Genomic DNA, 13,443 nt, shown 5'->3' with positions numbered 1-13,443 from the left:
GGCCAAAGAAGTTGGATTTAGCCCTAAGGCTGCCTGGAAAACATGTTTACAGCCATAGGTCATAGGTTGTTTTCATGTTTTCCAGGACTCCCTAGAGCAGCATCCTTCTAACAAACTTCTTCAGCCACCGGTAATCAAACGCTGCATGCTCAGGTTCGAGGTTCACTCATCTCTAGTTCTGAACACTCAGACCCTGACTGATCAACACTTTAAAATGTCTACGAGGCTGTGACAGTGAGGATTAAAGCCTTACTGTTATATGGAGTATCTGTTGACATGTCTTTAGATATATCAAAAGATACTGATCGCACCGGGTCTCACTCCTGAGACCCACTGTGATCCCGAGATAGAGCTGGTGTGTTTGAGCAGCAGTCTTTGGCTGTCTAAACATCTGACTCTTTTGTTTCATAGAGTGTATTGAAGCGAAGAAGTTGCATTTGACACACAGCTGGGTAGAGAGGCACACAGAGACCCAGTAACGTTTGAAATGTCTGATGACAGTAAAGCGGGCCAGGCAACTACTAAATGACTTGTAAATAACAAGAATAGAATAGCTCATCCCCCCCATGGCACCACCCATGTCCAAGAGCTGTGTATTCTGTTGCAGCTTGGCCCATTTAAATGAGGCCAGGCTGCAATACCAGACACAACCCATGGATGAGGGGGGCACCGTTTCTACACATAAAGCATACGTTTTTGAGCTGCCAGAGGTAATATATAATTGAGTTAAAAATAATAAAGTACTGGGGCAGTTATAGTTTAGATATCACACCCAGCTACCTATACAGATCTTGACATATATTTTGTGCCCCCTTTTTAGGTATTGGAAGTGGAATGGTATATCTGCCTGCAGTGGTGACGGTGGGTCAGTACTTCCAGAAGCGCCGTGCTCTAGCACAAGGACTTAGCACCACAGGGACTGGCTTTGGGACGTTCCTTGTCACCGTGCTCTTGAAGTACTTGTGTGCAGAGTATGGCTGGAGAAACGCTATGATAATTCAGGGAGCAGTCACCCTAAACCTGTGTGTATGCGGAGCACTCATGAGGCCTTTAGAGTCCAGAGATCAATGCACAACTGCGAGTGATCACCAAGAAAAGAAGGACGCCTCGCTGCTAGATGCCGGTGCTTTGAAACCCAATAATGTGCTGCACCATGAGGAGGATGGAGAGGTCAGAACGGACACTGAAGCTTCATGGAACAAGGAGGACACAAGTAATGAGATTGTCATAAAGGATGTAAGCAAACTGGGAATCGTGAAGACCTTGACTCGGATGACTGTGTCAGTGAGGACTGGCTTCTGGACCTGGTATTCCAGTTACTTTGGGGCAGCCTCTCTTTTCACCAACAAGGTGTTTGTAGCATTCGTCCTATGGGCTCTCCTGGCCTACTGCAGCTTTGTCATTCCATTTATACACCTCCCAGAGATTGTGGAGCTGTATGGTATGTCAGCACAGAACAACATCTTTCCTCTGACCTCAATTATTGCTATTGTGCATATTTTTGGAAAGATTATCTTAGGTTTTCTTGGAGACCTGTCCTGTGTCAGTGCCTGGAATGTCTTCATTGCTTCCAATTTTACCTTCGGTATCTGCATCCTTATTCTCCCTCTTATGCAAGTATATGCCGCCCTGGCTGTGGTCTGTGCACTTATAGGCTTCTCAAGTGGCTACTTCTCTCTCATGCCTGTTGTGACTGAAGATTTGGTGGGCATCAAGCAATTGGCAAATGCTTATGGGATTATTATATGTGCCAATGGCATATCAGCACTTTTGGGACCTCCATTTGCAGGTAATAACACAATTTGTATAGCACACCATAAGGCAGGTTTAAAGGGCTGTTCCTGGAAAAATTCACTTTGCGTATCTCCCATCTCCGTATCTTGCTTTCCTGCCTCTTTTATGAATACAGACGCAGGTGACCCACGGCCTTTTCATTCGTATGGAGTCAATGGAAAGTGCCGCGTGCAGTGCCCTTCCAGCGTACTTGGCTCTTTTTGTCACTTCGTAGGAATGGATAGAGCCGCGGGTCGCTTTCCGTACCCTTGGCTCTATTCATAACAGAGCCAGGGGGGCCCAATACAGAGATCGAGGTGGGGTACAGAGGTCGGACCCCCTGCAATCTCCTTCTTTTCCCCTATCCTGTGGATATAGGAAAAGTGAATTTTTCCTGGAATACACCTTTAACTTTTGCAGATGCATCAAATATACGACGTATGGCCTCACATTTAGGCTATGTTCACACTACGTATCTTTCCGGCCATAGTGCGAACCGCGAATATACGCACGTAGTTTTGAGGTTGATGCGTTCGCTTGAAAGTATACAATATACGCCCGCACAGTGCACACTACGTATGAGCTTACGGCCAGATTGTATACGGCGCCGTGAAGAATTAACAAGACCATTGTTTGAGGACGGAAATGTTCCAACTCACGGCCGTGGATTTCCATGCGGTCCCATACGGAGTACTTATTTCAGCCAAATTGAACGTGATTTTTAGATCCAAAAGGTTCTGTGTGGTTTATTGGGCTGGGCGAAGATTTCCAAGTAAATGACCTGTTTTAGAGCGCTTCGAAACAAGCTAGGGAAGCATAACTGTACTGCGGGCGTATGTTCGCAATCCGGCCGCATGTCTATTTTTCCCACGCCGTACTTTCAGCCGCACATGTACGGCTGCATACGAACTACGGCCGGACTTATACGTAGTGTGAACATAGCCATAGTATGTACTCTGGATACCTTTGCACTTAAGGCCCTATGATGATTATCGGTCGTTATGAACGATAATCGTCTTGTGTAATAGAAGGCAACAATCAGCCAACATGAATGATGTCGGTTGATCATTGCAGTCGTTTTTCTTTCAACATGTTATAAGACAAACGACTTATATAGCAACAATCTGCTTGTTTGCTCCTCTCAGTTGCCCCATGTAATAGGGGCTTTAGTCTGTGGCTTTGCCGGAAAAGGTTAAAGGACAAGTGCCATGAAAAACTTTTTCCCAGTAATTGAAGCACATTACAAAGTTATATAACTGTGTAATATGCTTCAATCACCTATCTGCCTCCCTTCCCTGTCTTTTCCCCCCTCCACCCCCCACCAGGAAGTGTCCTGACTCATACAGACCTAATTACTGTTGTCACCGTCACCAAGCTCTTCTCTCAGCTCCTTCTCCTGTTACACTAGCCTCCCCCCTCCCCTGCCTTGTCAGGTGACAGGCTTGCTCAGCTCCCATTGGCTGAACAACTGCAAGCCATCACTTGTCACATCTCACTTGCTTATCTTCCCTCAGACTGACTCGGGCACATAGGCAGCTCCCCCCTCCCCTCATACCCTCTCTCCTGCTGCCGTGGACTCAGTGAAGGAGTCATGTCACTAGAGAAGATAAGCTGAGCAAGCAGAGTCACCTGACAAGGAGGGGGAGGGGGAGGCTGGTGTAACAGGAGCTAGAGCAGCCCTCCTGCTGATGACTCATCCTCACAAGAAGGAGCTGCCTGGTGACGGTGACGGCAGTCATTAGGTCTGTGTGAGTTAGGACACTTCCGGGTGGGGGTAGAGGGAGGAAAAGACAGGGAAGGGAGGCAGATAGGTGATTGAAGCATATTACAGAGTTATATAACTTTGTAATGTGCTTCATTTACTGGGAAAAAGTTTTTCATGGCACTTGTCCTTTAAGGCTAAAGTCTAAAGATGCACTAAATTTATCACACAGCATGAGTTGTGATAAATCTCATGTGTTTAAACTCAGGGCCTTATGAGACTGTGCTGTAAACAAGCACTGATCCCATAGATAACAAGGCTGGACCATGCTGCACGGAGGAACACATGAATGATCGCTAGATCATTTGCGTGGCCTTTACTGCAGTCAATTGTCGGCCGCATATCCCCTTATGACACAGAGAGATCAGCAGCCAACAAGCAGTGATTTTCTGACAACCCGATTAGCTGACAGACAAGCATTTTCTCCTTTGTCGGCTCTACACTGGCCCTATTACACAGGATATTGGTCTATTCCAACAGTAATCACCCCATGTAAGGCCACAAGTTTACACTGTTTAAAGGGATTTTCCAGGATTAGAAAAAAACATGGCCACTTTCTTCCAAAAACAGCTCCAAACCTGTCCTTAAGGTCCTATTCCACGGGCTGACTGAGAGGAGCTATTATCGCTCGTTTGCTCATCGTTCCCCACTCGCTGCCGGCGCTATTACACACGGCAGCAGCGAGCGTGTGAGTGCGGGAGGGGCCTGGGTGATCGCTAGATCGTCCGGGCAGGGCTGTAGCTAATGTCTCTTGGGCCATGGTGCAAGAGGTCAACTTGGACCCCCCCTTCCTCGACCAAGCGATGCTATTGGTATATCTCAAGACCGATATTACCAATAATACCAGTATATAGGAAATATTATCACCATACATATTACCGCCATACTGTTACTAACCAAATCCTGTATAGCGAGACCAATATTACCAATAATACCAGTACACAAGGGACAATATTACCACCACTACCATCACCACCATAGTGTTATCCAGTATACTTAATCCAATAAAACACTGTACCAGATTACAAGTAACAAATATTACCACCACATACTGACTAACCCCACCACATACTGACTAACACCACTGTTGCTACTAAATAATCCACTGTACACAGCTCACTATCACCTTATCCAGTCATATAGAGGTGGCCCCAGCTCTACACAGGCTCTGTACACCATATACATTACAGTGCAGTTATATCCAGTGACTCACAGAGGACGTCTTATTTGATCGGAGTTCTTTCCTTTTCATCTTCTTCCTTTGTCCTGGGCCGTTATGAGAACTTCTCTAAACCACAAATCCATAGAATCTGCCAGAAAAATATATTAGGCTCCTTACTCCAGCACCATCCTCATCTCTCTACAAACTGCACATCTGTATTGGCATTTTTACACCCTCATTTAGTGGGTAGCCCTGACACTTCGTGATCCCACTATAGTACATGCATTCCTCTGTGCATGCCCTATTGTATACGCCCCGCCCTCCGTTTAGTCCCCCTTATAGATGCCCCCCCTATGTTGTCCCCCTTACAGATGACCCCCTGTGTTATCCCCCTTATAGATGCCCCCATGTTAGCTCCCTTATGTTGCCCCCCATGTTAGCCTCCTTATGTTGTCCCCCATGATAGCCCCCTTATGTTGCCCCCTCATGTTATCCCCCCATTTTATCCCCGTTATGTTGTCTTCCATGTCAGCCCCCTATGTTAGCCCCCTTATGTTGTCCCCCATGTTAGCCTCCTTATGTTGCCCCCTCATGTTATCCCCCCATATTATCCCCCTTATGTTGTCCCCCATGTTAGCCCCGTGTTGTCCCCCATGTTAGCCCCCTTCTGCTGCCCCCAATGTTAGCCCCCTTTTGCTGCCTCTTCCCCATGTTAGTCCCCTTTTGGTGCCCCCTCCCCTATGTTAGCCCCCTTTTGCTGCCCCCTCCCCCATGTTAGCCCCCTTTTGCTGCCCCTCTCCCTTGTTAGCCCCCTTATGTTGTCCCCCATGTTATCTCCTTATGTTGCAAAGCAGATAAGAAAAAAAAAAAAAAAAAAAAAACAGCACACAACTCACCTGACAACTCGCTCCCCCACCCTGGATCTTCTCTTCTGCAGTCCAGTCCCCGGCTGACGTGCGGCTCCCCGGCTCTGTCCCGTCCCCGGCAGCACAGATTGAGCTCCAGCCTCTTGTGGCCGCAAGCAAAACACTGCTTGCTATCTCAAGAGGGAGTCGGAGGGAGGTAGTGCGGTGGCAAGGGGGGGCCTCGCGGGCCCCCCCTTGGTAGCGGCCCAGTCACGGCGACCATGGTTGCTACGCCACTGCGTCCAGGCAGCCCATAGCATATAGCAGCGGTCTGCTGCCGCCGCTCCTATTCCTCGGGACGACGGCAGGAGATCATTGCTGTATGAGTCATCAATGATGTCGGCTGATCGCAGCCTTCTATTCCACGGGACGATTATAGGCCGATAATCGTTCCGTGTAATAGGGCCTTTAGTTTCGGTGTGGTTTTACAAATCAGCTGTTTTCAAGTAAATTAAGCTGAATTGTAACACCACACAATGACAGGGGTTGTGCCTTTGTTGCAAGTGAGTAGCTACGCTTTTTCTAATCCTGGATAACCCCTTTAAGTATTGGACAGTATTAGTTAATCGCCCCTAATATGTACTTATGCCTCTTATTTTATACATCTGAAAAGTCTCTTCACCTACATTTACGTCACAAACTGCAATACGCTTGCTTTGCTTTCTCCTGGAGTATCACTTGAGGGCGTCACTTGAGAAATCCTGATATTTATACAGTAAGGAATAAATCAGTGTAGTTGAGCACAGCATTTCCTAAGGGTATGCATGGAGCAATATGTGGTAGTGTTTGCTGAAGGGCAGGGGAAGTAGTTAAGGAGAGATGAATGACAATATAAACAGACTTAGAGGGAATGAATTTAGGGAAAAATAAACTTTTTGTAAGAGAAAACTATGGGTTACATTTATTAAGTCTGACGTTTTTTAGCACCGGGCTTAAAAATGTCCCAGCAGTGCCAAGGCTCCCTGGAGTTGTGTAGAGGTGCCATGCCTCAGAGCTAGTGTAGGTTCCTTTAATTTTTCCACTAGAAAAATATTAAATTTGTTGGATGCAGAGCCCCCCCCCCCCCCAATTCCTCCCCTCCCTGCCCTCTCCCCACCTCTCTGGCACGACTGACATAGAGGGGTCCGATGCAAAAATTTATTATGTTTACACATTCATAGGAAATACAGAAGCCATGGGGGCATCACTATAATTCTTACATCTGTAACTGCGCAGGGCACAACCAGAGGGGTCTGTAGGCATAGAAGCACAGATATCAGATGTGTTTAGACCCCCACGATCATTAGATGTTGGGTAAGCTCTTTACCCCAGCTCACTCACTGCAGTCTCCACATCGCTGCTAGAAATGGCCCCATAGGCAAACAATGGAGACCCTTTGCAGTCAAATGGGAAATGTCAGCAAGCTAAGTGCTTCTCCTGGCTCTAACAATTGCTGAAGGTCTTAACACCCAAACCCCGACTGGTCAAAATATGTCTATGTGACATGGCAAAAAGTTTATTGACAACCACGTTATAGTTAGTAGTGTTTCTAGTTCACACAACAAATTTATTCAATAAATAGCGCCCATTATTGCAGATTGCAACACCGGACGTTATTAATTGAATATGCATTGACTTCTATGGAATCCCTTTCAGAGTGTAAACACATAGGGGGAGATTTATCAAACATGGTATAAAGTTAAACTGGCTCAGTTGCCCCTAGCAACCAATCAGATTCCACTTTTCATTTTCCAAAGCGTTTGTGAGGAATGTAAGGTGGAATCTGATTGGTTATTAGGGGCAACTGAGCCAGTTTCACTTTACACCATGTTTGATAAATCTCCCTCATAGTATACACTCCCGCCAGTATTCCTTGTGGCCGCACCGAAAACTGACAGTGCAGACAATGTAAAGTACGGCTCCGGACGCACTTTACATTGTCTTCTATGGGTAATTGGAATGCGGGCACACCCGAATGTGCCCGCATCGCAATTAAAAAGAAAAGAAGCTCATCACTGCAGTACCGGCCGTGATGAACTTCACTGTCACATACATAGTGTGAACCCGGCCTTATACTGTAGAAATGAAGATGTTGCCATACTATGGTAAGGGCAGGTCATATGCTTTGTTTGATGTTGTTGCCCTGTTTCAGCAAACATCCCTTGATGCCCATACACATTCAATAGCTGAATATTTGCCAAACAGCTATCTCACCAGTATCTCCCATACATATGAATATGAACGGTTATCTTGGCCAAACATTCATGTGTTGTGAATAGATATTGGAGGGGTAAGCCGCTGCAGACAGCTCTGGTGATGGTTTTCATATAAAATTGTATGCTAGCTTGAAGACAGGCTTTTTTCAATCAAGCACTTTCCTCGTTTTCCCCTTTAACACCACCTATGGGTTTTAGCAAAATAAAATGCCATCCATAGCTGTGAAATCTCCCGATGTATGTGAGAGGTCAGCTGGTTTGTGTTATATGATGAAAGACATTTTGCAAGGGATTGAGCTACTAACCCTATTAAGATATTATGTAGTAGCACTATGAACTAGTCCCAGCATGGCCTTTAATTACAGGCTTTACTAATAAAAATCTGAATAAAAGAATGTGCTATAGTTAATCAAGGTCAGTACATTGGGTATATACATGATGCCTCAGCACACTATACCTTGGTTTCAGGGGTACCTTCAGATACGGAACTACTATTCAAGCCAATGAACATTGGGAGAGAATTAATGGCTTGCTTTATGTTTAAATGTGGCTAGGCAATGTACTCACCTGCCACAGTACCCTACCACAAGCATCCCTACGGCTTCCAGTCTCTGCTGTTCAGTACTGTCTGTCCTCTGTCCTGATACAAGGATGTGCTCACTAAACCAATACCTAGCTAAGATGGGTCACCACTGTGGTCAGTGATCCCATGCGTCAAATTGTTATCAGGAAGAAGGGAGCTGAATCACAGCAGATCAGTAATAATTTTCTTATTTTAATACTTAAAGGGGTATTACGGCGCTGATAATAAAAAACAATCAATCAATCATAAACATATTTTTCACATTTACCACCCCTCCGGAGTCTGTCTCCGTTTGAATTTCCTGCTGTGTGTAGGTCCTTGAAGCTCCAGTTGGTGTCTTCATTTTTTCTTTACTTCCTTGTTTGGGCTTTCCCATGATGCAGGTTGTCTCCTGTGATGTCTAACTGACTCTGTAAAACTCTGTTAGATGGCTTACATCTTGCTCAGCCAATCAGAGCTGAGCAACCTGAGTCATCTGACAAAGGGAGGCTGGCCTAACAGGGCTTAGACCCACCTCCCTCTTGATTATGTAATTGTCACAAAATTGTCACTTCCTGGTGGGGGATTGAGGGAGGAAAAGATAGGGAAAGGGGGCAGATAAACGAATGAAGGATATTACAAAGTTATATAACTTTGTAATGTGTTTCAGTCACTGGGAAAAAGCTTTTCGCTGGAGTACAACCTTAAAGCCTGGCCACATATAAGCATAAAAAGAAGTCCTCAGACAATCCCTTTAATACTGGTACACCATATAAATGGTTTGCGTTAGGGCAATATTAACCAAACGATTATCGGCCATTCTTGGCCGATTACTGCCCATTCCAGCCGATTATCGTTTGGTGTAATAGCGTCTGTTAAGAGACTGCGATCAGCCAACGCGCACGATGTTGGCTGGTCGTGGTCTTTCAACCAGTTGAAAAATCCTGATTATGACAGTCTGCTGCTTGTTGCTCCGCGTAACAGGAGTGGAGGCACCAAACCGCCACACGCTTCAACGGGCCACTTGGACCATCTAAGGATCGTCCAGGCAGATCTCTGTGACCCCCCATGGCTTCTTCTGCTCGCTAACTGTTCATTTAATAGCACAGACATCGAGCAGGTGGAATAGGAGAAAGCAAGCGCTGAGCTGGCAGATCAGCGCTCGCTTCCTTCTCAAAATCGTGCCATGTAATACAGTCTTTGGCTATGTTCACACACAGTATTTTTGCTCAGTATTTTGCAACCAAAACCAGGAGTGGATTGAAAAAACAGAAAGGCTATGTTCACACACTGTTGAAATTTAGTGGATGGCCGTCATTTTACGACAAATAACAGCCGTTATTTCATAACAATGGCCGATGTTTTAAAATAACGCCAATTAATTGCTATAAAATGACAGCCATCCACTAACTTTCAACAGTGTGTGTGAACATAGCCTTTCTGTGTTTTTTCAATCCACTCCTGATTTTGATTGCAATATGAGGACAAAAATACTGAGCAAAAATACTGTGTGTGAACATAGCCTTTAGTGTCATTCCTGGTGCCGGAAGTAATAAAAAAAAAAAAGTGCCCACATTGGTAATCAATATGCAAGAAGCTTAAAGGGGTTATCCAGCGCTACAAAAACATGGCCACTTTCTTTCAGAGACAACACGACTCTTGTCTCTAGTTCAGGTGCGGTTTGCAATTAAGCTCCATTCACTTCAATGGAACTGAGCAGCAAAACCCCGCCCAAGGGAGACAAGAGCGGGGCTGTCTCTGAAAGAAAGTGGCCATGTTTTTGTGTCACTGGATAACCCCTTTAAAGAGTTATCCAACATTTTGTTTTATTTTGTTAAAGGGTCAGGTAGGTTTTAAAAAAAATGGCATGCTGGCGTGAACAGCGGCTTATATGTAACATATCTTTCTAGATTGGATATGATTCAGTATCCCGATTTTCAAGAATACACAGATACTTTTTCAAAGATTTCTATTGTGAACAATTTCCATTGGGATGCAATATGAAACTCATCTAATGTACATTCAGGCTGACTTTGCCGTTTGTTTTTTTTTAGGCTGGATTTTCGACATCACGCAGAAATATGACTACTCTTTCTATGTATGTGGCTTGCTCTACATGTTGGGAATTATCTGTTTACTGCTGGAGCCTTGTCTACAACCAAAGGAGAAAAACCATGAAAAACCCGTCGACAAGCATGAAGTTTGAATCTCAAGGTGTCCAGCATCACCTACGAGACCAAGGCCTCCCATGTCTGTAGTTGTAGTAGAGCTGTAAACCTACAAGCTGCCATATTATGTCTTTCTTGGTTTTACATGGGACAATGTGGACATTGCGTATCTTCTGAAAAGGAGGACATTACAGATATACAATATTCAGTGCACTTATAAACTGCGTCTACTTGGACATTCAGAAACCACTTACTATATGCAGATATTTGCAGTCTAAGCCAAATCTTCTAGAAATGTACAAGTGCCCATACACCTTATACTAAAGTTGGCTGGCAGTGGGTTCAGCCAACAGTATACAGTGTGCGGCGGCCTTGGGACTCTTCCCGTACAGATGATTTTGGTGTAAAGAAGGGTCAGGCGTGCTTGATTTCTGCCTTCCGATCCTTTTGCTTTTAAAATGATAAGACGGCAGTTATGAAAAATGTATGGGCACCTTAAAGTGTCACTGTCGTTATAACTTTCAAAATCTAAACCAAATTTAGATGTGATATAAAGCAAGTTTGCAATTTAAATTCTTTTTTTTTTTTTAGTTATCATGGAGAACACGGCACTTTCTGTTTTCTGACTATTTTTTTCTCAAAGAGTCAGGAAGTCCTGTGTATCCCAGCCCATCTGAGCGCTCACAGGGAAGGCTGTCATGTGACTGATGGACACACTGAGCCGTGACTCTCTGTACTGGCCGAAATTCCTGTGTTTATTCTGTTTTTTTTCCAACCACACAAGTCAGAAAATCTGCCTTTAGGAGACTGAACCTGGATTTCTGGTAAGTTCAGCTTTGTTTTACAGCTTGATAACAACAACAAAAATAATGAATGTAAATTGCAAACTTGCTTTATATCACATCTACTGTTGATTCAGATTTTGAAAGTTGTAACGACAGGTACACTTTAAGATCCTCCCAGAACCTAGAGGGAGCAGATCATGGGGTTAAAGCGTGGGTATTTATGATAAGTATAAGTGATACAAGTGGGGTACAGTGAATTACTGTTTGCAAAGCATATTTTTATATGATAATGGACACATTTTTTTTTATTTCTAAGGTACCGCCTGGCTGTAATCTTTGGTGGTTATTATAAAACTCATTGCACAATTATAACTGGATGCCATTGCTGACTGATTTCCTATAAAGCTGCTTGCAAGTTCTGCTGGGCATGAATCAGTGAGAAAAGCTCAAAGTGAATATCACTTGAAATATAATTCCGCTCTTTTATTTTCAACCTAATGACAAATAGTTTACCTTATTTATTTTGTATTGGCTTTGCGTTACATCATGTCTTTTTCTTTATTTGGATTTATTTATGGCGTCTTTCTAAATTGTGTTATTTAGTAGAGATGAGCGAACCTGGAGCACACTTCGCCTGAACCCAAGCATTCTGCGTTTGATTACTAGTGGATGCAGCCATAGGCTGGGTTCACACTACGTATCACACCGGCCGTTCTGTGACCCGGCCGTTTTTCAGAACGACTGGTGTCAGTGAAGTTTATCCCTGCCAGTACTATAGTACAGGCCGGGATAAACCTAATTTCTATTGAATTGGGATGACAGGTCCATTGTGTGACCTGTCAGGCTTGTGCGGCCGCTATTCAAGGAATAGCGACCGCACTAAACTGACATGTCAGTTTTTGCAGCGGCCACTGGGGATCCTGGCTGGAGCATATACTATGTGTATACACTTCGGCCGAGATTCCATTAATTTTTCATTTAACATATTTTTTGAATTAATCACGGCAGTTGTTGCAAATTGCGACAACAGCCGTGATTAATTTAAAAAATATGTTGTGTGAACATAGCCAGACTGTACCCATATTTTCCAGGACCCCTTGGGGCTGCATCGATTTTCTTCAGCCACCGGTAATCAAATGCAGGTTGGCTCATTTCCTCCTCCTGTTTCGTCTTAAGGTCCCCCGCTGAACGCTCCAGTTACTACTTTCAAGATGGAGTTACTCAGCCAATCACTGAAAGCAGAGTGAATGGCAGAGTGGGCTGTCTCTACCAAGATGAGGTAATATCAGAAGTAGCAGCCAGGTAAATGCCCAGAGTGCCCCTTTATTGGCAACATTTTGGAGTTCATATAACTTACTGATTAAAGCGACTCTGTACCCACAATCTGTCCCTCTTAAACCACTTGTACCGTCAGATAGCTGCTTTTAATCCAAGATCTGTCCTGGGGTCCTTTCGGCAGGTGATGCAGTTATTGTCCTAAAAAACTTTTAAACTTGCAGCCCTGTGCCAAACTGTCGTGGCTTACAGCATCTGTGCCCTAACTTTGCACCACCCCTCAGTCCCTCCTCCCCACCCTCTTCATCATTAGGAATGCCACTGGAACATTTTCTTTCTGAACATTGCACAGCTGATGCATAGGAGACAATCTGCCTGGAGCATTCCTAATGATAAAGAAGGCGGGGAGGAGGGACAGAGAGGTTGTGCCAGCCTAATGCATACACAATCTAAGCCCCGGCCGTTTGGCACAGGGCTGCCAGTTTAAAAGTTGTTTTTTAGGACAATAACTGCATCACCTGCCGAATGGATCCCAGGACAGATCTTGGATTAAAAGCAGCTATCTGATGGTACAAGTGGTTTGGGGGGGTCAGATTGTGGGTACAGAGTCACTTTAAAGATTATACATTTTTGAGGATGGATAATGGAAATAATTTTTGTCTATTTTGTCTATTTCTTTTGCATTTTAAAAATATAAACTATTCACTGTGCTGTAAAAATATGTTATACCAAATTTATATAGTTTTCTTTTTTTTAAAGTTTGACACAATTACAGTTTTTATTAGAAATAAAAAGAATTTGTGTCGCCACATTCTAAGACCTTGTAGTTTTTAAAGTTATGTACATAAAAACATTT

The 13,443-nt window shown here is 44.2% G+C and overlaps 1 protein-coding gene across 2 annotated transcripts in view; it reads left to right on the top strand.

Moving 5' to 3' along the window:
* The window catches only part of SLC16A14 (solute carrier family 16 member 14), a 35,427-nt gene extending 22,768 nt beyond the window's left edge, over positions 1-12,659 (top strand). Inside the window, exons 5-7 of one of the 2 annotated variants that reach the window (XR_011363548.1) lie at positions 821-1,789; positions 10,414-11,351; positions 11,629-12,659. Coding sequence is in view for 1 of the 2 variants with exons in the window: in XM_069973933.1 (XP_069830034.1) it covers positions 821-1,789; positions 10,414-10,565 (1,121 nt within the window). In the remaining variant the exon portion in view is untranslated. Of the gene's footprint in view, positions 1-820; positions 1,790-10,413 lie in introns of both variants that reach the window. The other variant, XM_069973933.1, reaches the window with a different exon arrangement.
* The last annotated feature ends 784 nt before the right edge of the window (positions 12,660-13,443 follow it).

This window comes from Dendropsophus ebraccatus, chromosome 6 (assembly GCF_027789765.1).
Source record: "Dendropsophus ebraccatus isolate aDenEbr1 chromosome 6, aDenEbr1.pat, whole genome shotgun sequence".
Taxonomy (NCBI): Eukaryota; Metazoa; Chordata; class Amphibia; order Anura; family Hylidae; genus Dendropsophus; species Dendropsophus ebraccatus.
Note: the sequence above shows the minus strand (reverse complement) of the source record. Positions and strands in the feature narration are given on the sequence as shown.